Source organism: Fusarium fujikuroi, chromosome FFUJ_chr10 (genome assembly GCF_900079805.1).
Source record: "Fusarium fujikuroi IMI 58289 draft genome, chromosome FFUJ_chr10".
Classification (NCBI taxonomy): domain Eukaryota; kingdom Fungi; phylum Ascomycota; class Sordariomycetes; order Hypocreales; family Nectriaceae; genus Fusarium; species Fusarium fujikuroi.
This window is the reverse complement of record NC_036631.1, coordinates 1304182-1329994: the sequence shown is the minus strand read 5'-3', so window position 1 is coordinate 1329994 and position 25813 is coordinate 1304182. Positions and strand designations below refer to the sequence as shown.

Below are 25813 nucleotides of genomic sequence, written 5' to 3'. Positions count from 1 at the left end.
CATTAATCAGACACGGAAGAACACCTAGGCCGCCCCTTCATACTATTGGTTCTTAATTAAATGATTTTATAAAGCGGATAAATCTAAATCCTTCAAGGTCCAGACTATAATGGATACCATGGTCCTCGCACGAATAGAATGTGGAGGGGGACGAGGACTGTTGTTGGAGTAGGATATCGAAAGTCCGCAACTCCGCACTTTGACATATGACAGTCACGAACTATACGTATTTTATAAACCCGCATAGCCAAGCCTATTGAGATTCAAAGCAGTTCATTCACGAACGACTAAGATAACCTCATAGTAACACCAACCCAAGAGGTCATTTTCACGACTTACACAATGTCACATAACGTCGTTTTCGTCACCGGTGCTACCGGCTCCCAAGGGACCGCTGTTGCAAGACGACTCCTTGAGCTTGGTTGGACCGTACGCGCTACGGCTCGTAACATGGACTCTCTAGCGGCTAAGAGACTACAAGACCAAGGTGCTGAAGTCACCCCTGGCGACTGGGACAACGAAGCAGTTCTCAAAGAGGTCATCAGCGGATGCACACGCGTATTCATGAATCTGGTACCGAATATCACAACATTCACCTCGGAGGTACCAGCAGCGAAACGCATCATCGACATAGCGAAGGCAGCTGGCGTGAAACATATGATCTACTCCAGCGGTATGGCCATCAAAGACATGGAAAAAGACAAATACCATGACCAAGAACACCCTGTTGGACGCGCCCATGGATGGAAGAAAGAAGTAGAAAATCTCGTCAAGGGCGCTGGATTTGAGAAGTGGACGATTCTCCGAGGGGGATTTTTTATGTGTAATTTCCTGGCGCCTAAAGTCAATATCATGTGCTCTGGTCTCGTAGCGAGCAACACATGGTCAACTGCCTACACCCCACAGGAACAGCTACCAGTAATGGATGTCGATGACCTTGCAAAGTTTGCCGTGGCGGCTTTCCGTGGGCCAGACCGCTTCAATAAGCAGACCATCGAGATTGCAAGTGAGAAACTCTCGCCAGATGAGATCATGCAACAGCTGGGCGAAGCAAGTGGAAAACCCCTAAAAGCTGTTTATCTGACAGATGACGAGATCGAGGTGAAGAAGAATGAGGATATCTTTGTTGCTGTACAGTTGATGTCAAGAGGCCTGGGAGATAAGGTCGACATAGGAGAAGTTGAGGGCTGGGGAATCCCTTTGACAACCTTCAAAGCGTTTCTTGAGAGGGAACGCTCCTGGGTCGAGAGCACTTTCAAATAATGAGCCAATAGCGAGCTCATGGAGATTGGTCTCATGTCAAGTCTAAATACATTTCATAACCTTTATATACACTTGAAAGAAGTATGTTTCGTGCCATTTTTGTGAGGCTACATTGTGCCACCGCACACAAATCCACAGCCTTACCACCGATAGGCTTTCCAATAGTCATCAATCCCTAGGCAGTATTGTAAACTAGTGGATGCTATAGGATGAACTGAAGGCTGAGGGAATAAACTTCAGGCAACTGACCTCAGCAGGCGAAAACGTCGATATCTGACCTATGGGAATGTTCCAACCAACTTATAGTCTTCAACTACGCTTATATACTTTCAGTGGCTTGAATAACTGCCTGAAGGTTGTCATGTTGGCCTGACAAGAACGAGTATAAAGTCTCGCCCTCCCCCCCCTTCTTCCACTTTCTTTTTCTTCTTCCTCATACATCCTAGTGCATGAGTCTTTTCCTGCTCTGTGAAGCAATAAGCTGAGAGAGGAATTTTGCTGATTGAAAGCCTCCTATTCTTTCATAAAGCTACCATCTCTCTATGCTGGGTTCGCCGGTATAGGAATTTTTGGAACCTTTCTACTGACTGACTGCCTTAATTTCTTTCACCGATTTTTGATGCATTGGGTCTTCACATGACAGCAAATATGGAGGCCGATGATTTTTCCTCTGCTTTTCACCAAAAGCGTTGGACATGAGGCTATCCCATGGAAATTCTTTTCCAATCATCCTATTTCATGATGCAACGATTGCAACGCTGTAACATGACGGGACTGACTTGAACTAAGGACAACTGACAAGTCGTATGAATACCTGGATGTGATTCCATCCTATATAAGCGACAGAATGGTATGAGAAAAGTTGTAAAAAACTATAGACTGAAGCCAGGAAAATTGTAGCGCTGGTTGGAGTTTGTATACAGCTGATCAGCAAACCCATCTCAAATGTCTTCTGTGCTATGGTTGTTCCACTTCTCCACCATCTTTAGAGAGTCATTCCAAAGTCTCTGCTCATCCTTGGGGTTATAAGTGTGAGAAACATACGTGTAAGAAGTTGAAACACCGTCATCTTCGCCCCGTTCCGTAGCACTACAGTTGGTGATGTAAACCCCTCCTCTTCCTTCCCATTCTCTGCCCACAGCAGCGACTAAAGTACTTGCAGCCGCTTGCTCAAGGCTCTGAATCTCATTCAATTTGTCACCAATAACTCCTGCCATCACTTCCTGTGGAATATGACGACCAATATTGGAGGCAACCAGTCCTGGGGCAACACTAGTCGCATGAATGCCCTTGTAACCATATCGACGCTCAATCTCATTGGCCATGTAGGTATTGGCGGTCTTGGAGCGAGCGTATGCTTCCCAGGGCGTATAAGCTGAGACACCACTGGTCTCGTAATTGTAGTCGTTCGAAGCGGGTATGCCTTGCATGCGATGGGCAGTAGCTGACACGACAACGACGCGAGACTGGAATTTCTCAGTTGAAGCTTTGAGAAGGCTAGGTTTGAGGAGCTCAAATAAGAGGAAGTGAGATAAGTGGTTCGTAGCAAACTGCTCTTCAAAGCCATCGGCAGTAGTCGTGAGCTTTGGGACGGCCATGACACCAGCGTTGGCAATGAAGATACTGAGCTCGTCGGTCTTAGAGAGGATAGTCTTTGCGGCAGCTCTAACACTATCCATGGAGCTCAGCTCAAGTTGCACAAGCTCCATCTGATTGGGGTTCCAGAAATCAGCGAGAGCTTCCTTGGCCTTATCAAGGTTTCGGGCGGTCAGGAAGAGTTTGATGCCTGTAGCAGCAAGAGCCCGAGAGGTTTCTATGCCGATACCAGATGACACGCCAGTGATGACTGCTGTCTTTCCAACGAGTTGGTTCTGCATTTTCTCATCCTGCACTACCTGCAAAGCAGTTGGCCGGCTGTCACCTGGGCCTTGAGGGTTGGTGTAGAGAGAGGCGTAACGAGACATCTTAAAGCTGTGAGAACTGAATTTGAGGAGTGGGTTTCTTGGAGTGAATTCGATGTTGGATTGAATTGAAGATACTTTGGTATGATACTACAGCGACTCCTGAATTTATAGTAAATTTGTTGCGGCCCAGTACGCAGCCCGAAATCCGTTAACTCAAGCATCATGCCATGTCGCTCTTCAAGTCCTGATGACATTGTTACCCAGAAGAGAAATACCGAAGGATTCTAGGTACGCCATGCATACTACGCGTTGTTTGGGCGGAGTCATAAATGGTTGTGAGTGGCCATCGGAACTAATAAAGGAAACGTATAGCAAGGATTCGAGGAATATTCGCGATCGGATTTAGCAGATACCATCCGAGGATGACTTTTTATCTCGATTCGTATTAGCGTGACACACTTCGGCACGTCAGCTCACATGGAGACTTTATCCGCCACAAACCCCAATTCGACCATGAAGTTTGATCAACGCTTACATTTTTACTACTTTTGCTATAGCCCAGGCCTTATGATTCATCACTACTGCTGGAGTTTAGCAAAGCCCGTCGTGCTCCATCGATTATGGAAGATGCTGAGAGAAAGCAGCGGCGTAAGCTGCAGAACAGGATTAACCAACGAGCTCGCCGTAAGTAGTTGATGGACATTTCCGATTACAGTACTTCCTATCTTGGAAGCTGGCCTGGCCATCTCTAACCTTTGTACGCAGGAAGTCGCTTGAGCAACGATGACACAGCCAAAACCCGTGCCAAACAGCAAAGGCCGGCAATCGGAGTCAAGCTCTGGAGGGTGGATGAATTCGGTCTCCAAGCCGTAGCTGACAACGATGAATGCTCCATCACTAAGCAAGACCCGAAACTGTTTCTTACCAATATATACAAGGGCACATTGTGTAGCGCAGATGTTGAATTATACAGCCAGCAGCTCGACATGCATCAACGTCTACGGGCATTGACGGACGGAGCCTCTCCTCTCTCGGACCATCTTCTGTATCTCATAAACTACAATGCTTTCCGAGGGCTCTTTCAGAATAAGGTAACCCTCTCACAGGCGACAGATCATCTTGTACTGGAAGAGGGTCGGACTGAGAAACTGGATGTAATGGTTGGCTTGAAGCGCGATGCTATTTGTGTCGAGACAGGCCTGAATGTACCTCCTCATCTTCGTCCAACAGCGCTGCAATCAACAAGGGTACATGCAACGTGGATTGATTTCATTCCGTTTCCGAAGATGAGAGACAATCTCATCACTCACCATGATCATTTCAATCACCGGCTACTTGTCACTGACATAATGGGAAATCTACTGGAAGACATCATGTTCAACAAATATGGAGAGGGCACTGGGCCAAGAGGACGGCGACTTGTCTCAAGAGGAAAATCTAGTGACTATGCTTCAGATCGGCGTGGCTTGATTCTCTGGGGAGAACCGCATCGTATGGAAAGCTGGGAGGTGACGCCTCGATTTCTGGAAAGATGGGGATGGGCTGTCGAAGGATGTCCTGAGCTGGTGAGGGCAACTAATCATTGGAGAGGGTTAAGAGGTGAAGTTCCATTGGTATTTGAGAGGAAAAACACAGGACAAGTCGAAAACCTGGAGTGAACACAGGGCATGGAGTTCGATTTAGTATTTTGTGGAACCTCGAGGCTCAAGTCAATTGATGTATCAATGACATCAACCATTGCCTTGATTGACGATATATCGGCTTCAGAAATGTCGTCATTACTTTCGCTACAGCAACAACCTATGAAACAGCCACGATTCTTCTTCTTCTTCTTCGACCATTCAACATTAATTTCCACATCAGCCATCCCAGCTTTCACAAAAATTCTAGATTCTCCTCAAATACATCCTCTACTCGTCTCAGTTCTTCGAAACCATGACCATCGCACGCCAAACCCTCTCCTCTTTCAGACGCATCCCGACCGTCACATCCGCGCTTCGATCCCGGACTGTGCTGAACCTATACACTATCCGCATGAACTCGGGCAAGGTCAAGACACCAGTGTCCTCCGATCCCAACCACGATAAGAACAATCCACCAGTCGCCGATCACTCAGACGGAGCCATGGCTTCGCTGAAGGGCGCACCGGGAAAACGCGATGCGGGCTCGTTCGAAAACCAGAACATGACACAGAAAGAGAAGAATACCAACAGTCAGAATGCTCAAGAGCAGGATAGCAGAGAGGGAAGTACTGGCGAGGCGGGCCATTTCGAGAAGTCGGGCAGGAAACCCAAGATGTAGAGCGCATTGGATATTATTATTTCGATATAAAACGATCAAGCTCATCAAAATGAAGGTCTTCATTCAGAATACATCTGGGCCATGAGTCGTTATTGAGGTTATTCTGCGTTAAAGCCTGCTCATTGTTACACGTGCGCACGTGATTTCTGCACAGATTATTTTCACCGTAATCTCGTCACCAAAAAGTCAACATTCACGGCACTACTCCTAAGAAACCCTTGACTTACAAAAAAATGTGCGGTATCGTGCCTTTTGTCAAAGGCCTCTATGAGGATCTCATGGAAGCCATTGATGACCTCTTCCCAAACCGTTCTGCGGACTCGACACCGCTTGTCAATAATCGCCAACCGTTTCAATTTCGGCAGCCCCATCAACAAGCGTATACCGTAACAGCCCGCCCGGTCGCAGAAACTCATCGCCGAGCGACGGAGAGGCTAGAGGTCAGAGCTGCGTCCGCAAGGATGCCTTCACCACCGAGAGGAGACCCTACACGATGATCTTGAGTGAGAGGGTAGAACATGCAGTCAGCCACGACGCAGACAGCCAAGCTGATGCAGCGACGCGCTGTTTCATCGAGACATTAGATGGCCGTGGAGAAAAAAACGATCTTGGTAAATTGGAATATCGGCGTTCCTTCATGAGCTATTTTACATACCGACCAAAGAAATCCAACGCGAGAACACCATGTCAAAACTTGAAAATTGGCAGAAACCATTGTTCGCCCTCATATACCCATCAACCTTCAAGCTCACAATTCATAAAGTGTCGACAGAACCCAATGGCAAACTTCTTCGCACCCTCCTCATCAAAAGGATCATACTCGTCTTCTTTGGGCGTAGGCCACATAATCGCCAGAATCTCTCCGCCTTCCTCAGCGATAATTGCTTCGTCATCACTTCCGACGCGTCCTATGAGGGCGATGATTTCTTGATTTGACCAACTTCTGCACATGCGTACCCGAATCAATCCCTGCTCCGCAGGCCCAGTCGTCATACACATCCATTTATCGTCCATGTCCTGCGGACGATGGCCATTCATGAGGTTTCTCATATTTGGGCCTGACAAGCGGACACGCCATTCTGCGCTGGAGGGGGTTTCGATGGATTTGACGTTGATGCGAGAGCCGGTGAATCTCTTTTCGGTTGTCATGGTCAAGGCTTTTGTTGGCTGGGTCTTTGGTTTTGAGACTTGCAATAATTCAATGTTGATACTTTAAAACACTGCGTAGGATGGAGGCAAGAAATATGTATTCGTTTATTTGTGATATCCTGCTTGTCTAAGGTGTTTACAGTCAGCTGAGTCATGCCGCTTGTCTGCCTACGCTTGACTCCGCCTCAAAAGAGGATCATCACTTGAAGCAAAGCCTCCTTTTGTAGCTGCTAAAATCTCACTGCATAAGTCTCAAGGATCGTAAATTGTTGCAGCGCTAGATCATTGACACATGCCTCAGATTTTGTCGTAACGCGAGGACTGGGACAGCATACAACGATTAGATGCGGCACCCAGGTATTCCGTACTGCAATATGGACTGTAGAGATAAGTTTATACCACACGACTATTCTGATTTTCTTCAATGGCCAACGGAAGCATTAGGAGTAATATGTGCAGTTTTGAGATTTAGGGCTTCGCTTTAAAGTATCTCAGAAGGTCCTTTGAAAATCATATTTATCTTGGTGCTGCCCCATTAAGGACCTAACTCGATAGCATCCCATCCTCCCTTGACGTGCTGCGACACTATACTACTACTATTGTAGAATGGAATGAATGCCACCATAACCAGTAACATCAGCAAGGCGTCAAAGGTATATAGCATGGCTTCATTTTCGCTGATGAAACCATGGAACCCTTGCATGAATTCGATTGCACGAACCAGATTTCGAATCCAGACTGCTACAACCGTTCCAGCCAACGCTGCTGTGAAAGGCTCCCACCGAGGACCATTTATATCATGCCGTCTTTTAGCTTCCCTCAAAAACTTGTAGACCATGCCTAGATAAATAGTCAAAACTACCAGTTGAAAGACAAGGCCGCCTAGAATCACATGGTCTCCAATCTTCATGAGGTCAAGATTGCCGGTAACTTGGACGAGACCACCGCCGATCTGGGAGCAGAAAGCCACGATATCGGTAAGAATAAATAGTACTGTTATGTTGCATTTTCGATTAGGTCGGCCGAGAACACGGTGTTTTAGTCGCCCTAGCGTGACGTATATGGTAGCACAGATAAACACCGGTGCGACAAGAATGAGCATGAGTTGCAACATGAATGGCCTGGGCGAGTTGGGTAGCTGACCGGCCCAAGCGCGACCATAATATCCAAATGTCTCGCCTAAAGGGACAGTCAGCAAGAGTTGCGGTGTTGACGACGGAGCGCCAAGGCGTACATATACCACCAAGGATCATGGGGATAAAAAAACGCCTTTTGGTCTGCACGACACGGACGATGTGTACGCATGTGACAATGGCAAAGCATGCCATGAAGCCATAGCCAGCTGCAGTCGAAGGTGTATATGGGTAATAGAGGACCTTTCCATCCTCGAACTGGACTAAACCCATGATTGTGAAAGGAGGCCGGATTAGAGGAGTTCAGGCAAGAATGGAGAGGGTGAAATGCAAGGTGCGATTCTGTCATCTTATAGCTGATGCTCTAGAACGAGCTTTCGCACTGATATTGTAACTAGTTGCAAGCTGGCACACACATTCTCGACAAAGGTCCTGAGGAGCGGAGTGCAATTTGGTCTAGCTGTGCGAATAACCAGCGATTGGCTACAGTCCCCCTAAAGCCGGACCCTCTCGGTTTCTCCGGCGGTAGTTTCACGGACTCCATCCAATGAATAACGTTGAGAGTTAAAGCAGATTAAAATCGTGACGTGTCCTTCCCGAAAAGAATAATTTGCTGACGGCGCTTGGAAAGGAGAGACCGGGAGTGGATAATCATGATTTGTTGAGCCCACATGACGTAGGAGGTATACCAAGAACATGAGACAGACCATACACAGACATGCAAGGCCCTTGGATTAGAATGCGAAAAAGGAGATGGATATACGAAAAAGCCAGAATAGGCAACCTCTCCGTTGCGTCCGAGGGCCCCGGAACTTTGTGTTCCTTGCCAAGCGAGGCTGAAATGGCTATAAAAGAGCCGATTGCGGCGAAGAGGTACATCAAACAAGAAATAGTTGTACACTGGTTTCAGCATTCCATCAACTAAATAGAAATCATGCGTTTGCTTGCGCTTCTTTTATGCTCAGCAGCTCTTGCTTCCTCAACGGCGACGCGAAGATGCAAACTTTCACCCTTTGATGCTACTTGGCCTATTGACGCTGAGTGGGCGGCGTTGAACGACTCTATTAGTGGCAGTCTAATCAAGACACGCCCATCTTCCTGTTACAAAACAAATCCGTTTAACGCACCGTTGAATTGCAACATTGTTGAGGCCAACTGGACTCAGTCTACTTTCCGTGCCAATCTTCCCGAGTCGATTTCATCCCTATTGTACGCCAACAATTCCTGTATACCTCCTGGGGCTCCAGGTTACAACAAAACGGCTGGTTGCCATCTCGGTGGATATCCAAGTTATGTTGTGAATGCGACAAGCGACGAACAGATCGCTCTCGCTGTCAAATGGGCATCGGGGCGAAATATCCGCATCGTTAAGGGGACCGGTCATGATCTATCCGGAAGGTTTGTATTTCTTGTCGCCTCAAAGTATTCGGCTCTCGCTAATACTATTCTTATAGATCTAGTGGTGCACACTCTCTGTCCATCTGGACTCGTCACATGCTACAGGTCGAGTTCGATTCGGGCTGGAGAGTACCTGGGACCAATAAGACAGACACCGTGCTCATCGTTGCAAGCGGGCTCACTTACGGTGATGCAGTCGGTCATGCCCTCAAGTACGATCACGTCATTGTGAGTGGCAATGATGCGACAGTTGGCTTGGGAGGGCACATCCAAGGCGGTGGTCATGGCCCATTGTCCAGTACTTTCGGTTTGGCTGTTGACAACATGTACAAAGTGAGAGTTGTAACGACTCAGGGTCACATACTCACTGCCGATGCCACTCAGAATCAGGACCTGCTCTGGGCCATTCGAGGGGGTGGCGCGGGACAATATGGTATCGTTACTGAATACGTGCTGAAAGCCTATCCAACACCAAGTGTCATCGAAACCAGTTTCACTATATCTCCACGTGGTAACACCACAGTCGCATATGGAGGGAGCTGGGACGCTTTCTCAGAATTATTGCGCCTACTCCCTGATCTTATGGATACCGGCTAGGCCGGTGCAGCGGTAGTACAAGGCAATCACAAAGCCGGGGTCAGCATCAGCCAGGGGTTTTATGCCTTCAACAAGTCAAAGACAGACACCGAAAAGTTGGTTCAGATGGCCATCGATAGGATTTATACTTTCACTGGTAACGATCATAGCATCCTATCTATCGTTGCTTCCAACACAACTGTCCATCCTACCTACAAGGGGTTCTTCGAAGCCTTGAACGCTGGAGGTTCAAACCAGGCCGGAGCTTATTCTATGCCATCCAGTCGACTCCTCGGTCGCCGAGAAACATGTGAAACAGAAGACGCTGATTAGCTATCTCAAGCGAATGATCACAAACTCAGACCCGGAGGGATCCGGTATGGCTGTGATCGGTTTGCAAGGTGGACCAGGTCCTGCTAAAACGCCAAGAAGCATGCGAGGCGCGCTTTTACCAGCATGGCGATCAACCTATCTCCATGCAATGAGTTACAGTTTGACTCTCGACACTACCCTAACACCGACGGAGACCCTGGAGAAAGGAGCACGTGAGCTGAATGACTCCAAGGAGAAACTCTGGCAGGAATGGGCGCCAGATACTGGAGCGTACATGAACGAGGCAAATCCTTATAATCCGTCTTTTAAGAAGGATTTCTATGGAGCATTTTATTCTCGTCTGTTGAGAGTGAAAGAGAAGTATGACCCTACTGAGAGTCCTTGGGTTTTATCCGGAGTAGGAAGTGATGCTTGGGACTATAGTCTAGACACGGGCAAGCTTTGTAGAAGGAGTTAAGATGCTTGCTGCTCTAACTGTTGTTGCGGCAGGTAATGACTCTTAGGTATTGTTTCGATGAAGGCATACCTGTTAATATGAAGTTAGCTCCGGGAATAACGTCTTGGAGGGTTTTGATGAATGTTGAACCCTCATGAGATGATCAAACTTAGTCATAGTGCGCAGCTCCGTGAAGGGTCAAGATGATTTGAAGCGTGAGTAGCTGAGCCTTTGTAGCTGTCAGTCAATCGATCAACAATACTTCTGATTTAACATCTTCTACAGTGAATCCCGAGGATTCAAAGCTGTCCTCCCTGCAACGTAGTGGCCATCACATGGATTCCGTAGATGCATCATGCCTGTGTCAGTCATCCACTACCGGCTGCTCAACTTGTTCATGGCTGGTTCCGGAATGGGCAAATCACCAACTTAAAAGAACACAAGAAGAAGTATCACTGCTTGAAATACATAATTTCGTTCTACCAGTTAGCTTGTGCCCATGTACCGGAGAGTGTTTAGTATATCAGGCCGAATTTCAAGTATCACTATGTAAAGCTAGAAATACGTTCACGTCAAACTCGGAAGAAATACGCCCCATGGAGTATTTAAAAACCTCGGGCAAGGACAGCAACTATTTCAATGTTATAGACACTCTCATATTCGAGTTGGTCTCCTGCAGCGATGATTATAAATCAAGACCAGTGTATGAATATTGTCTGCGTCATTGAGCGGGGTACTTGTTTTCCTCCAACATCCTTTGAAACTACCATATCTTAATTTAAAAAACGCAGAACCTCGAAAAATAAACATATCAAGTTATATTACAGCATGAGTAGTGCCTCCGGTCTTATTGAGCTCGCTCAGAGCCTGATCGAACATGGTCCCCGCAAGACGTTGCAGACATCCCGCCGCTTGCGGGCTGTTCACAACCATACCACTATTGTGGATACTACTCACGGAGTCTATGTCTGGGAACATGACAGTTTCCCCACTATCTATGTGCCGGTGGTCGATGTGAAGAACGCGAAGCTGGTCGACAAGAAGAACATATCGGTGGAGCTCAAAGAGAGGGCCGCGATAGCTCAACTCGTGATCCCAGCTCATGATAGTATCAAGGAGGCAAAGGTGGACAATATTGTGCGCTTCTTTCAAGATGTGACCCTTGGGGCACTTTCTGATATGGTGCGGATTGAGTTTCGCAGTATAGGCAAGCTTTTGAGTATGACTTGACGATATATTTTACTGACGGATGTTAGATCAATGGTTTGAAGAAGATGAACCAATCTTCGTCCACGCGAAAGATCCCTTCAAACGCGTTGACATCCTGCACTCCACGCGTCCCATTGAAGTCAAAGTCAACGGCAGAACTGTTGCGAAGGCTACATCATCCATGCATCTCCTGGAGACAGGTTTGCCGACTCGTTACTACCTTCCATTGTCTGCTGTTGATCAATCTGTCCTGTCGAAAAGCCCTGTCAGATCCAAGTGTCCGTATAAAGGCGAGGCCGAATACTATAACATTGTCATCGACGGAAAGACCTTTGAGAACCTGGTCTGGTACTATAACCACCCAACTCTCGAGAGCGCAGCGATTGCACGACTGGTCTGCTTTTACAACGAGAAGGTTGATATTATACTGGACGGGGAACTCCAGGAGCGTCCCAGAACCAAATTTGCCTAGCCTTGCGGACGGTCCAAAATGGAAGACCCATATGTAGTATCATTCGTCTTTCGCGATAGTCATTGTCTACCATTACTGCTCCTTTGTTGTCGAAATCCGCTAAATTAGCTATCGATATTTATGCTGCTCTATGAATCAAGTGGACCCTTCCTGCTCCCAAACCAGTGTGCCCTCGACTCGAATATCCTCCGTTTCTGGAACAACGGTGACACAGCATGTAGAGGCAAGCTCATTTCAGTGAACGGATACTTACTGTGAAGATCTCGATGATGCCGCTCTGATGAATCACCAGGGCAACACGCACAATATGATACAGGGACAAGTCAGTGAGTAGGAAATTACAAGTGAAACCAACGGAACGGCTGAACAACCCAAGACATTGTGCCGTGCTTGTTTCACCTTCTATGACGATAAGACTTAGCCCAATGAGTCTTCAAAACCACGTTTCCACTGCGGATGCTTGTTTCCCCGTGCATAAAATACTGAGACATTGCAGGGGTATGGTCAATACGAAGCTCGTGCTACCGAACGTATTTGCTAGCGACGTGATACAGACGTATATAATGAATCAGCAGTCCGGTTTTCGAGATGATATGTCGCACATGGAGCAAAAGCAATTTGTTTGATGAGCATAAAGGGTCAGCTACATGCCTGGGTGATTAACCAGTGTTTGACAAAAAACAGAAATCGTCGTGGCTAGGAAGCTTTGCTCCGAAATGTGACATTAGAGACGATACACCGGCGGACACAATATCACAGCTCATTGGCATCAGTCCTTGGTGCACCATTCTTTGTTTCCACGAGCATATTTCCATTTGTATGCTTTGTTTCAGCGAACATATTGAGAAATTCACGGTCTCATGTCTTCTGTCGCACGGGAACGGTACCCAAGTACCCGTAATATGACTTCGGCACCTTGTATCATATTCGCGCATCATCAAGGATTATACCATGGACAGAAGCTGGATCATGCGTTGTAAAACAAGCACCGCTCAATTACCGACTTTCGCTGTCAAGGCTGAAGCGCCAGTCTCCAACCACCAGGAACTAAAGAGACCGGTGAGCGAGTGGGGAACAGTACCAAGCTGGCAAGCTCACGAGAGTATCGTATTTATGCACTAATGCTGTGCTATCATAAGCCTTTGAGGCTCCCCGATAATTCACAGAATACGATTTATTGGTCCGGATGTATTACTCTGCATATAACCGTCAATTCCTGGGATTCAGCGCCTAATCGTGCTTATCTCTCGTGACGATATTGCGGGTATCCTGGGCCCGTGCAGTGAAAAGAAGCCTGCAGGTCAGAGTAAGCTCAGGCCTCAATAGGGAAGCTAAGAGAAACGGTAGAGATCTGGATCCGATCTGTCATCTACCGATACCACATCGTCTTGTTGCATGAAATCGTCTTTGCCGTTTTCAGCCTCATTGTGCCCGCATGATAGCTGTGAAAACTCGGTGTCGATTGGCTCGCCTCCCACTAGACGTTAGCGGGTTGAACGATTTCCGTTTCGCCACACATGAAAGATGGGCGGGTCGTCACTTGGCAGAAGAACGGTGTGCGACGGAAGATCTGGGTGCTGTGAGACAAAAATCTTGATTGGTCTCAGTTGATAGTGAATCAGTACTGTGATGAAATTGTATGCGATATGTCGTCGTTTTGTGCAGGCTCCGCCATGGTTGTTAGAGTTTGTTTGGTAATTTGACAGCTGGAGCATGCGGTTTAGCATCACTTTGGCCTCCCGTTGGTGGCAAACACACGTTCACGGTGAGGGCTTGCCACTGATCATCCGCATTTTGGTAACATAGGCTACTGTATTGTCATCCGACCATGAACCGAGCGGTCAAGAAAACACCAGCGACAAGTCAAGCTCAAAGCTTAAACAGAAGCAAATTCTGACAGTGAGTGGTTCGTGTTGGTGCTAGGCTATCGGGATCTTGAGTAATGAGCGGGGGGAATGCGCAGAGGCATTCAATCTCGGCCAACGGCCATTCCATTAGCACATGTCTTGCATGGACCGATAATGATGATGCGCAGAGTATATCCGCAGTATTAGCAGAGATTCTCCGTGGACCAGGATCATTTCCCCTCGTTTGCCAAGTGATAAACATTGCATGTCGTGAATTACATTGACCGGGGGGTGGCAACGCTGCAAAGCTTGCGTGGGGGGTTACAGTAGCGTAGCGTTGCACCGAGTCGGTTTGCGGGCCGTAGTACCATAAGCGCACTGGTTCAGCGGCCGTGGATTTTCTGTTAGGCTACCTACTTGAGAGTCATGAGGCCCGCCAAAAGAGTTTTTTCTTTCTCTCTTCCTTGGACTCTCTCTTCACTTTCAGGTCCAGCAACTTGACGCCCTTGCTCTCAGACCGTCTATTCCTCAAGAGAAGAAGAAAGGAAACCCAAGATTCGCTGTAAATATCATGAATTTGAGAGCAAGGAAAGACAAAGATCCTAATGCTTTCCCCACGAGGCAACTTCTAATTCTCGGTATGCGCGCCTCTCACTCACCGCCATAGCTGACGGCCCCTCCCCTCCCCTCACCATGATAATCTCACGAGCGCTAACCACGACTGCAGCAATATGTCGCTTTTCGGAGCCGATTGCCTTCAATTCCATTCTGGCCTACACGTTTGTGATGGTCAAGGATTTGGGCATTGCTGAGAAAGATGCTTCTCTCTATGCGGGACTGCTCGTCTCGGCGTATGCGGTCGCTGAGGCGTTGACCTCGATGGGATGGGGTATTCTTTCGGATCGCGTCGGGCGAAAGCCTGTTGTTCTGTTTGGACTTGTTGGCGTGGCTTTGTCGAGTCTCATCTTCGGTTTGGCCAAGAGCTATTGGGTTGCTCTTTTGGCAAGGTTTGTCGGAGGCGCACTGAACGGAAACGTGTCGGTGATGCAGACTATGGTTGCTGAGATGGTGAAGTTGCCTGAGCATGAGCGTAAGTTTCTCTTTGAGCCACAATTTTCGCAGAGATGCTAACTTTCTCGCAGCCAAGGCTTACGCCGTGCAGCCTTTCGTCTGGACTCTTGGCGGTATCATCGGATCCGCGATGGGAGGTTTCCTTGCTCAACCCGCCAAGTTTTACCCTTCTGTCTTTTCCGAGGATGGACTGTTTGGACGATACCCTTATCTGCTTCCTAACCTTGTTTCAGTGGCCGTGGTGGCCATCGCCGTCATCCAGGGACTTTTCCTCCTCGAGGAGACCCTTGTTAAGCCCGGGTCCGAGGGCGAGAATGGCGTTATCAACTACCAAGAAGTCCCTGCCATAGACGACCTCGAATCTATCGATGAGCGCACGCCTCTCCGACGCTCTGCCGTCCGCACCTCCGTTTCTCGGAGCCGTCGGCACATGTCTCCCTCCACCAGCCGATCACGACCTCGCTTCGCAGAGTCCAGTCTTGGAATGGCAGTTGAGCACGACTTTATCGACCTCCGCCGCTCTTCTTTCGGAACTGTGCACTCCATTGTCCTTCCTCAGGATCTTCTCACGCCCCCTAACGAGGAGCAGGAGGACGAGCAGGCCAAGTCCGGTGAACGAACGTTCAACAAGACGATTATGATGCTCATCGTCGCACTGCTTATCTTCTCGTATCACCAGATGGCTGCAAGCAGCCTTCTCGCCACGTATTTGCTCGACGGTCCTTCTGAGAAACGCGGAGCTATCGACTGGATCGGTGGTCTTGGTTACACCGTACACGATGTCGGCGTATATCTCGCAGTGAACGGAGTATTGGGTCTCTTTATCCAGGCCGTCATCTTCCCCGTGTTTGTTAGCCGCGTTGGAGTATGGCATTCCTTTGTGAGCATGATTATCTTGTATCCTGCTTCCTACATGCTCATGCCTTTCCTCTCTGCATTTGGCGAACCCTTCGTTTCTTTCGGAATATACGCATCGTTGTTAATGCAGAGCTTCTGCGGGTTGATAGTGGCACCTGTTACTCTCATTCTTATCAAGGATGCTACGCCATCTCCTCAGGTGCTTGGCCGAGTCAATGGCCTGGCTATGTCTGGTGCCTGTTTGGCACGTACTGTTGCGCCGCCCCTAGCTGGAGTTTTCTATGCTCTTTCAGGTTCCGTGTCAGCGTGGTTCAGCTGTGTTGTTGTAGCTGTTATCGGAGCAGTCCAGCTTTTCTGGATTCCACGAAGAAGTATTAAGAGGGACGATGTCATGGTGGATAACGCCCTTACCAAGACAGTCACCAATGAATCTCGCCGTGGTCGACGTGGCAGGAATTCTTTATCATAAAAGACTATGAATGTCACAGAAACGCTGGACTCAGACGATTACCAAAGACGATCCTCTTAGCTAAGGGAACGACGGAGTATAGCAATCATTAGGTATGAACGAAAGGAAGCAGCGCCATAACCAACCTCGACAACGATAAGCGAGCAGGAATATTTGGCACTCTCGAGACGCCTTTGGAGGCGACCCTTTTCACCCACAACGATGCACAACATCGAACACGATCCTTCGCAACGCCCACCGAAAACCGTGGGCTATGTAATCCTCTCCTTTGATAACAACGACTTCCATATTTGAAGTATCGTATGCGCCAACCTTCATTGATCGGCATGAAGCTGAGGCACTTTTTTCTATGCCACTTGCAAATTTCTCATGATTTCGTTTCGCTTTTCCGTTTCTGCTTTTCGGGGTGAACAATAGTTTCCAAGGCGCAAGGTATCAGTTCCATGATCTGGAAGGTAATGATGCAATCCAAAATTGCTTTATCTGCAAGCAACTACTCAACAAAGTCTTTATGCTAGAGCTCGATTTTCTTTGTCCTTATGTTAGCTTGGGGGGCCAAGTGCTTCTTCTGCAATCCAGTGTAGCCAATATAGTATGATCATACCGTCTCGCGTTATTAGCTGTCTCCCTGAGTTCTTTGATTGATTGATAGTTAAAGCTTATGACATCTCAACGACACATCAAGTTGAGTTCTGTGATAATCCTCAAATATCATCGCTGTAAGAACAACTTCTAGGTGAATGGCATTAATGGCTGCACTGCTCACTCAAGAGAAAAGGGGAGATGAACCTTCTATAAGCAGCGAATCATCCGCCCGGCGAACCCGCCGTGCAAGGGCATTGGCTGGATAAGTTCAGCGGCACGGCACAGAATCACACCCACCATCTTTAGTTGAACAACCACGACTCGATTCACCGGCGAGCATAGCAACTGATAATCACTATATCTGAGCAACTGTCTGGATGGCCCAGTAAAACGTCTCTTCTTTTCGCGAAGAGTCATAGTCGCGCATCTACTGACGAGTATCGGTCATAAAACCAAAAGCGAGGGTAAAATCAATGACCTGCCTTAATACCAATGGCCAGGGAGATATACGCGTGGTATTGTTGCATTATCGGATGGCCTGACGTTGCCAGAACCTGGGGTGGACATGGGCAGACAATCACGAGGCAAGATATCCAGAAGCAGGCCCACGAAGTCTCTGTACCTCAGCCTGTAGGTTCATTGTATAGACAGACATGTCACTCTTCCATCGCCCTTGGCAAAAAACTACCGACATCGGGTTCCAGGTTAAATGTCAGACCACTTTGGGGTAAATGCGGAGTGAACCGGTGATAGTGCGGGGAGTTTTGTTGCGGGGAATTGCCTTTTCCAGGCGCATTCCCTTCATCCGAGCCGAAGCACCCTCAGCCCGGGGACCAGCCCGAGAAGGATATAAGTAGATTGAAAGAAGTCCGGATTCCCCAGTTTCTGTACTCCAAGTCATCTCTTATCTGATCAGAAAATCCATCTACTCACTCTAATCTCCAACACTTTCATCATGAGCTCTTCCATCCAGACTCTCTCCCGCGGTGTTCGCATTGCTCCTCGTGCTCTGCGTGGACTTACCCAGGTTCGACAACTGAGCACCACCGAGCCCAGCCGCAACCTTTCCAACACTCGTGACTCTGCTGTCCACGATCCCATCATGGATAAATTCTGGGGCAACCGTATCAACGTTTCCGAGACTTCCACGATCGTCACTCAGACACCCAGCATCTCCTCTACCACTACCAGCCGTGACCCTCCTCTGGGCACCAACGTTTTTGAGCCTTCATCCGCCCCTCGCTGGTCTGGCATCTCCATCCCTACTGGCCGACAGTAGATAAGCAGTGGCCATAACACCGCACACACCACCACAAACAAGGCATTGTCATTTTCTAGATGAGTGTCCTAACCATCGCGTCGGGATTAATCCCACCGAATGACGATATGAAACGTTCCACCACGCCCCATATACCATTACTACACCACGGATACCCAGTCTCTTCCTGAAATGAGAAGAAATATTCGCAGAAATTTGTATATACCAGCATCGTATTGAGATCTCTGAAAGAATGAATCTTGGAACGAGCTATGAGGGATCATTGGATTTTAGCAAGGAAAGCACCTGCGATTGACCGAGCAGAGTAATGGCTTTTCCTCGATTTGTACATAACCCGGATCTGATTACTAGGCGTTGATGGTTCTAGCAATTGTATATAATGATCAATAACCTGTCAATTCTGAATGCCTGTCGCCATGAATAGAAACTAGATGCTGGGATGACCTCCAACGCGCAATGATCCACCACCAACCCCAAGCTTCGGTAGACTTCGGTCTCTATTCCACCGGACCTTCGGAAAGTTCCTTGAGGCCCACTTAGCCTCCGATGCGGGCCTAAAGCCTAGAAGCTATCGTCGGACTCCACCGGAACCTAAATTTGGCTCCGAGTCGATTATGTTGCCTTACTCTAAGTTGGAATTAAGGCTGTCCAACCAGGTTAACGATCATTATACGAGTGTGTCTTTCAAATGTCCTGTACTTTCTTTCTCATGCCACAAATCTCTAATATGCGTGAACTCCCATCATTCAAGCAATTATCAGGTCAAATTCCAAGCCTACTCAGCTATGACTCTATAGGATCCATTGGGAGGCCATCATGAGAACGGAGAAAGCTAGGAAGCTGCCTGAGCCCGCAAGCTTCACGGCAGAGTTACCCTCAGCCTCAGCAGACGATGACTTGGAAGCAGGGCTAGAGGTCGAAGAGGGGGATTCCTCTGTCTTGCTGGTCTCATTCTGATGACCAGGAGCAGAAGAATCATCGATCAACAGGTTGGAAACAACGACAAAGTTGGAGAACGTCTGTTCCATGGCATCGCCGCCGTTTCCCTCTGCCTTCAGGCCCTCTGCCGACTTTCGAAGGACAGGGAGTATGGAATTGGCTGTGAAGGGAGCGACCTGGGTGGCCACTGCAAGCCATCGGTGCGTGAAGCCCTTGTACATGACTATGTCGCGAGGGCATTTTCCTTTGCTATTCTCACACGCGACCTCGTTGAAGTCTCCATTCTTTTTGAAGAATGTCTTCAAGGTTGCTGATGCGAGGTTCTCGGTGCGTTTCCTCCACTCGTCTGATCCTTCGGTCTGGAGATATCAGTCAGTATGAAACCATTTTAGCATCCAATTAGGTACTTACAAAGTTGTACATAAATGCAGCACCCATGGTCAGCCCTGCCGAATTGGCAGACCACTGGATCTGGTTGATGTTTGAGCAGTTCTTGGTAGCCTTTGTAGCTTGAGCACCATCATAGACTGCCCAGGTCTCCTTGTCGATGAGCTCACTGGTCTCGAGCCAGTCCCAGGTCTTTGAGGCATAGTCGGCGTAAGTGTCGTTGGATGTGAGCCTGGCGAGACGAGCACCAAGATTGAAGAAGAGAACATTGGCAAGTGCTAGAAAGGTTAGTGACTTGCAGACTGAATTTGACGGGGTAACATACTCGACTTGTAATCGAAGCCAGCATTGGTCATCATGATTTGCCATCGAAGCCCGCCATTGCAGTTCTTCTGCTCAACTTCTGTGTCCCATCTTGCGCGTTGCTCTTCCCAGACCGCAATGGCAAGGTCAAGCCACTGAGGTTGACCCTCGGAGGGTTCGGGATAGCCATACTCGGCGGCTGTGAGGGCAGCAAATGCCCAAATGGACTGGTCATCGTTACCCATGCTTGCTGTGTTGTTGGCTGGCATGAAGTCCTTTCCCTTGCCAACCTGCCATTGTATGCCCTCCGTAACGAGTTTGTTGTAGGTTTTGTCGCCTGTCAATTGCCAATAGTCCACAAAGGAACCCATGAAAGCACCCGACTGATACCAATAATACCCATCTGTTCCCATTCTTTTTTCGGGCAGAAGACCAGGAGTCTGACCAGTTTCATTGCCCTTGTAGAAACTGATGAGATCCCCAGCAAGACCCTTGGACGCATCTAAGATACCATCCTTGCTGTCCAGCTTCATACACTGGACAGACGCAAACTGTGACAAAAATAGCACAAGACCAGTAGCTTTCTGGAGTGCACCCATTGTATTACGACGGAAACAAGAAACGAGTGTGGAGAAGATCGATAAGGTCACTACAACTTTGGGAACCGGGCTGACGCAAAGTTTTTATCACCAGACAAAATTGTAACGCGCTAGGCAGCGTGAGCCGAGCAAAAGGCGCAGTTGGGCTAGCGAAATGAGCGAAGTCATTACCCACCGCTTGGACTGAATCCTTCGGGGCTATGTTGACCCAATAGCATCGTGAGTTTCCAAATTACGACCCAGATTTGCTTATGTCAGATGTTTACCAAGACATACAAATTTGAGCATTTATTTCTTCAATGTCTGCAGTATAGAGAATTATTGTGATTGAAATATTGTCGATTTCCGAACAGTCTTGATCAAGAGGGTGTGAGCATGCTTGATATGCCCAGGAATGGATGAAGAGGGTTGACGAATACGTCACCCGAGACCTACCGCCAAAGGAAGAACATGCCACCAAATAATGCATTACCAAGGACGCTTGCAAAACTGGCCCTTCAGGAGCGGCGCGATGAATTCGTTATTGGCCTATTGGTAGTCGACAAGAGATCGCTTGAAGCGAGTTGTTCCAGTTTTGAGCTCAGCCCCAGGCCTGGATCACCGCTTAATTCGCAAAGCTGTGTTTTTTGGCAGTCATGCAAGTCTCGCATAGTTATCGGATACGAATCACGCATTCTCATCCTGTTTTCGCTACGAATTAGGTTAGGTCATACGCGTTTCTTGCTTGGCAGCGTGTTGTTTCCGGCGACTACTCTGTTTGGAATAGTTTATGCTGGTTGGGGTTCTGTTACTGCTGAGTATTTCTGTTCCCTCAAGTAAATGTTTTCAAGAAGTTATTGGGTTGTTTGTGGCAATTAGATCAGGAACTCTGTTGACGAGCGTCAGTGACCATGAACATGATGTCGCATAGAACAGTAAAGCAATGTTAGCGCCTAAATGATTGTCTTAACCCCATAAGTATTAACTATATAGATACAAGAACACAAGATTTTGGCTGCGGTCGACGCCGTCAAGTACATCCGGCCGGTGCATTTGGGTACATAGTACGATGTCTCCAACCCATTTCTAAGGCTCGCTTAGAAGCCACCGAAGCCGCCGCTTCCAAAGTTGAAGTTGGGTTGAGAAGGCTGGGCCTGCTGGTTATCAGACTCAGAGTCTTGGTCCTGGTTCTCGTTGTCAGACTGATCATCCTTGTTCTCATCATCAGAGTTGTCGTCCTTGTTGTCATCATCAGAATCATCGTTCTCAGAATCATTGTTGTCGCCGGACTGGTCGTCACCGGACTGGTCGTCACCCTGAGAGCCATCGCTGGAGGTCTCAACAGGGTCAGCAACTTCAGATGCGGCAGGGGTCTCAGAGCCATCGGCAGGAGTAGTAGGGGTAGCAGGGGCCTCAGTAGAGTCTCCAGAGCCGGAGCCGGAACCAGAGCCAGCATTGGAGTCGCAGGTGCCAACCTCCTTGGGCTCACTGCCGTCAGTGACACCCTCGAAAGTGATGCACTCCTTGGGAACGTTTGTGAGCTGGATGCCGGAGATCTTGGCGGTGTCACCCATGTTGGGGTTGATGCCGACGAGGATCTTTCCGTTGCTGGCAGAACCACCAGAGATCTCGACGTGGCGGGCGGGCATCTCCTTGCAGTTACCGCAGCTGCGGTAGAGCTTACCAAAGTCAGAGACCTCGAAGTCCTTGATGATGACGGTACCTCCACCGTTGTGCTGGATGACCTTGTCCTCGGCGCCGGTAGCGCCGCCACCGTTGATGGTAGTGGTCTCCCCATCTTCCTGCTTCTTGATAGAGAAAGCATCCTCGCAGACGGCGTCCCAGACAACATTGTTGAGAGTGCAGCCACCGTTGCAGTGAACACCCTCAATCTGGTTGGGACCTGTAACAGTTAGGACTGGCAGGTAATAAGAACGACCGGCTGAACTTACCAATGCGGACGTTAGAAAGAGTGGCACCCTTCTCGAGGATAAAGACGGCATCAGAGTCACCGCCCTCCTCCTGACCAGTGCAAGAAACACCACGGTCGAAGATAGCATTGCCGCCGTCGAATGACTCGCCGGCAGCGATGGTCATGGGAGCATCGAGAACACTGCTTCCACCAGAACCACCGGAGCCACCCTCGCTATCCTGACGGCGGGAGAGGGATGGAGCTCCAGTAATGAGAGGAGCGGGAGCGGCATAAGCACCAATGGCCAGCGTGGCCGCCATGATCACACGGTACTGCATTTTTATGATTGGTACGAAAGAATGCTTGGTAGGTGAAGAAAGATGAGTTGAAAGACAGAAATGGTATCAAACCAGTAAATACTTTAGGAATGGTTAAGACAAATAAAGAATGACCAAGCACAGCTTGTCGAAAGAGTGAAATATAATGCAACGAAAGTGATGACGAGACACAGAACAAAAAGAAGGTTCAAAGGAGGAGATGTCTTGGAAACTTATAGCTTTGTCACTTGCCGGGAATCATTCGTTAACTCAGTGACATACACCCCAGATGGCCCCAGAAGCCAAGTTTTCGTTGATCAGATTGCCCACATTCCCGAACTCGCCTTGTCGTTCTGAAGATAGGTGGATAGGTGGATCATTTTGCCTGAAACAACCCACCGTTTGACATGGCAAAATTCTTAATTGATACAACCCATGCCGCTCGTTTCAAACACGAATATTGCCGCCTATCAGAAGGGAATGTTTTGAGAAGGACCCCTGCAGGCAAATGAGACGACGCGTCGATCACTGGTTAGTTTTTGAAGAAACCCCCGATGCTGAAACGTGACCCCTGACTAGGGTTAAGCTTAACCGCGCGATCTTACCTCTGGCGTACTTCGCTGAACTTTACTTGACGAGCTTGTTATGCTTATAATTGCAGTAAAAAGCTTCTTTTCAGTCTATTTTATAGTCATTGCATTACAGGCTTTGTAGCAACTTTAGGTGATATATGAGTTGTTTTGCTGGCAGATAGAATTGAACATGGCGCTGAATCTCACTTGCATGGCAGCCAACTTCTATACGCGGATTTCACAGCATTCTGCTTTGTGTATCCATCTATTTCCGGACATTAGACTGATCTACGTAGTATTTGAGGCAAGATCCTGGTCCGGGTCATGACTATTGAGGGCGGCTGCGGTGATATTGGTGGATGACTGCATGTCTCAGGAAGTTCAGGGACGCGAATATCAGCTCCAGAAACATGCTGAACCTTGCAACTTAATGAGCCCTTTCATCCAGAAATAACCTGAGGCAACAATTCATGTGGTTGAATGTTCTGAAACTTAACCATGGCTGTTTCTCGTACCCACCATGCCAGCCTTGTCCAGCCATTCTTGTTGAGTTTTCAAAGCAGTTCGACAGGGCTAGAAGATCGCAAACGTGCCACCTTTGGCAGCGAATTGACTTTTGGCATTTCCTGAGCTCTAGTCCCGGTTGCGTCTCCTCCGCTCGGCAGCAGCCAGCACATCACGGTCTACCTCTATGTTTACGAAAACCCAAATGGCCACAGCATAACACGCCTGGCTGACGAAGAACGGCATACCGAGAGCCATGCCGCCAATCCCGAGACCGCGTACCCAGAGCGCCGCCATCAAAGGCGCCCCAAAAAGTGAACCAACAGTCTTTACCAGCATCACAATAGAGAAAATGTGAGGTTCAGGATCTGACGAGTCGCGAGAATGAGGCGGCGAGATGACAGGTGATTTAAGGAGTGATAGAGTGAAGATAGGAAGGGCAGAACCAAGAGCGTAGATAAACATAGAGGGGATTAATATCCAAATCTCACTCGCAATGGCGATCCCCAACGCGCCGAATACAGATGCAACGAGGCAGTACATAGCGTTTCGGATATTTGACTTATCCGCTACCTCAGCTGCATCTTCTTGTCGCACCTGGCGTGCAGATCGCAAAAGCTTGGGAATAACGATGGTGAGTAACGTGAAGTTGACGATTGCTTTTCCAGATAAGAGATAGCCGGCGGAAGCAAATGTCCACTTGTAACGTGCAGATATATACTGAACAAGAAGCTTTGTGTCTGAGCTCGCAAGGGATGTGAGTACAAAGCTGAACAGCAACAAGCTAAAGTTCTTTGGGTGGCTGACGATGATGGTTTTGATCGTCTGAAGGCGGTCAATAACAGACTGAAGTAGTGTCTCATGATGCGATTGGGCTTTGATACGAGGGGATGAGAGGAGGGGTTCATGTTGGCTCTCATCATCACCATCGGTTCCCATGTCTGTGTTTCCCTGCGTAGGTAGCATCTGTATGCTAGGTACAGCCAATGACAGCAAGAATATGCCGAGCCAGAACGGTAGCCATAGCGATATAGTCATGGTAGATGAAGCTAGTGCAGGCCCAAGTAAGGCTACGACATAAGACACTGAGCTCATGTATCCGAAGTAGATAGCTCGTTGAACATGGTCGTCCGTTAAATTCGAGACAAGGCCGTAGGTAAGAGAGTTGAAGACGCAGTCTCCACCAAGGACTGAGAGCACCGGGCCGACCACGATGGCCTTGATTGGGAGTAGGGTATCGAAAGCTCCAACCATGATAGCCCATAGCAGCATGAAAGAACGCGAAAGAAGGTTGAGTCTGAGGATTACCCGACGGCCCCATTTCTCAGCCAGAAAGCTGAGGGGTATAGTCATGATAAAGTCTTCATCATTAGCAGGTTACGTACTATCGAGCACATGAGTGACTTACCTCCAGCGACCCAGAGCGTCTCCATCACGCCCTGAATCCAACCTAGGTCTTTTTCTATCTCTCGAATCTTGCATAGCTTCTCATCAACGCTGCCATCGGGCTGGATCTGCGACGGATCATTCTGGTAGTAGTAGTCTATACAAAGGCGCCTCTCAATCAATCGATTTGAGGGGAGTTGATAGAGGCTCATTGACAGGTTGACGAAGAGGCATAGGGTTAGCACGGAGATTATCGGCGCGACGCGTTTGCGAGATCCAGGCCGCGCCGGCATAGAACTGGGCCGACGCGCGTGCTCCTCCATGTTCTGTGATTGAGTGAAATTGAGTGTATTATTGTCTTGAGTTCATCATTTTATTTTGCGAACTGAGATACCTGCTGAGGCTTTAACATTATCTTCGATGGGCAGTTCGACCAAAGACCGCTATCAACCCCATCAGCATGCAGGCACGTGCGATAAGAGATTATCTTATCAGATACCTTAGACCTCAACTAGAAGTTATTCTAGAGGCCCTAGTCTTGACGGCGTCGCCATCATGAAACTGAGTACTTTTGGCCGCTTGCTTTTTCTGGAAGCTTGTCCGTGACATAGCATGTTCTCTTATTACCAAAC

At 48.3% G+C, this 25813-nt stretch overlaps 12 protein-coding genes; 6 read left to right on the top strand and 6 right to left on the bottom strand.

Moving 5' to 3' along the window:
- Positions 1–342: 342 nt before the first annotated feature.
- FFUJ_10708 (uncharacterized protein) lies at positions 343–1263 on the top strand (the record flags this gene model as incomplete). Its single annotated transcript, XM_023569522.1, has 1 exon — positions 343–1263. The coding sequence occupies one exon, from the start codon at positions 343–345 to the stop codon at positions 1261–1263; it is 921 nt and encodes a 306-aa protein (XP_023436726.1).
- A 941-nt stretch (positions 1264–2204) lies between these two features.
- On the bottom strand, positions 2205–3227 carry FFUJ_10707 (related to reductases; the record flags this gene model as incomplete). The annotated part of the gene is made up of 1 exon (XM_023569521.1): positions 2205–3227. The coding sequence occupies one exon, from the start codon at positions 3225–3227 to the stop codon at positions 2205–2207; it is 1023 nt and encodes a 340-aa protein (XP_023436725.1).
- Positions 3228–3496: 269 nt separating this feature from the next.
- On the top strand, positions 3497–4825 carry FFUJ_10706 (uncharacterized protein; the record flags this gene model as incomplete). XM_023569520.1 has 3 exons in its annotated part: positions 3497–3502; positions 3725–3851; positions 3933–4825. 3 exons carry the CDS (start codon positions 3497–3499, stop codon positions 4823–4825), a joined length of 1026 nt encoding a protein of 341 aa, XP_023437231.1.
- Positions 4826–5102: 277 nt separating this feature from the next.
- On the top strand, positions 5103–5468 carry FFUJ_10705 (uncharacterized protein; the record flags this gene model as incomplete). The annotated part of the gene is made up of 1 exon (XM_023569519.1): positions 5103–5468. The coding sequence occupies one exon, from the start codon at positions 5103–5105 to the stop codon at positions 5466–5468; it is 366 nt and encodes a 121-aa protein (XP_023436724.1).
- A 735-nt stretch (positions 5469–6203) lies between these two features.
- Positions 6204–6617, bottom strand: FFUJ_10704 (uncharacterized protein; the record flags this gene model as incomplete). Its single annotated transcript, XM_023569517.1, has 1 exon — positions 6204–6617. One exon carries the CDS (start codon positions 6615–6617, stop codon positions 6204–6206), a length of 414 nt encoding a protein of 137 aa, XP_023436723.1.
- Positions 6618–7152: 535 nt separating this feature from the next.
- Positions 7153–8023, bottom strand: FFUJ_10703 (related to 7-aminocholesterol resistance protein; the record flags this gene model as incomplete). XM_023569516.1 has 2 exons in its annotated part: positions 7153–7796; positions 7852–8023. 2 exons carry the CDS (start codon positions 8021–8023, stop codon positions 7153–7155), a joined length of 816 nt encoding a protein of 271 aa, XP_023436722.1.
- Positions 8024–8684: 661 nt separating this feature from the next.
- Positions 8685–12174, top strand: FFUJ_10702 (related to isoamyl alcohol oxidase; the record flags this gene model as incomplete). XM_023569515.1 has 8 exons in its annotated part: positions 8685–9148; positions 9205–9659; positions 9756–9971; positions 10009–10500; positions 10673–10708; positions 10779–11196; positions 11285–11712; positions 11750–12174. 8 exons carry the CDS (start codon positions 8685–8687, stop codon positions 12172–12174), a joined length of 2934 nt encoding a protein of 977 aa, XP_023436721.1.
- Positions 12175–14714: 2540 nt separating this feature from the next.
- FFUJ_10701 (TCR1-like protein) lies at positions 14715–16419 on the top strand (the record flags this gene model as incomplete). XM_023569514.1 has 2 exons in its annotated part: positions 14715–15111; positions 15164–16419. 2 exons carry the CDS (start codon positions 14715–14717, stop codon positions 16417–16419), a joined length of 1653 nt encoding a protein of 550 aa, XP_023436720.1.
- Positions 16420–17959: 1540 nt separating this feature from the next.
- FFUJ_10700 (uncharacterized protein) lies at positions 17960–18283 on the top strand (the record flags this gene model as incomplete). The annotated part of the gene is made up of 1 exon (XM_023569513.1): positions 17960–18283. One exon carries the CDS (start codon positions 17960–17962, stop codon positions 18281–18283), a length of 324 nt encoding a protein of 107 aa, XP_023436719.1.
- Positions 18284–19074: 791 nt separating this feature from the next.
- Positions 19075–20511, bottom strand: FFUJ_10699 (related to DFG5 protein; the record flags this gene model as incomplete). XM_023569512.1 has 3 exons in its annotated part: positions 19075–19581; positions 19634–19887; positions 19935–20511. The coding sequence occupies 3 exons, from the start codon at positions 20509–20511 to the stop codon at positions 19075–19077; spliced, it is 1338 nt and encodes a 445-aa protein (XP_023436718.1).
- A 1076-nt stretch (positions 20512–21587) lies between these two features.
- FFUJ_10698 (probable pectate lyase) lies at positions 21588–22722 on the bottom strand (the record flags this gene model as incomplete). XM_023569511.1 has 2 exons in its annotated part: positions 21588–22393; positions 22443–22722. The coding sequence occupies 2 exons, from the start codon at positions 22720–22722 to the stop codon at positions 21588–21590; spliced, it is 1086 nt and encodes a 361-aa protein (XP_023436717.1).
- A 1202-nt stretch (positions 22723–23924) lies between these two features.
- On the bottom strand, positions 23925–25504 carry FFUJ_10697 (uncharacterized protein; the record flags this gene model as incomplete). XM_023569510.1 has 2 exons in its annotated part: positions 23925–25156; positions 25204–25504. The coding sequence occupies 2 exons, from the start codon at positions 25502–25504 to the stop codon at positions 23925–23927; spliced, it is 1533 nt and encodes a 510-aa protein (XP_023436716.1).
- Positions 25505–25813: the final 309 nt, after the last annotated feature.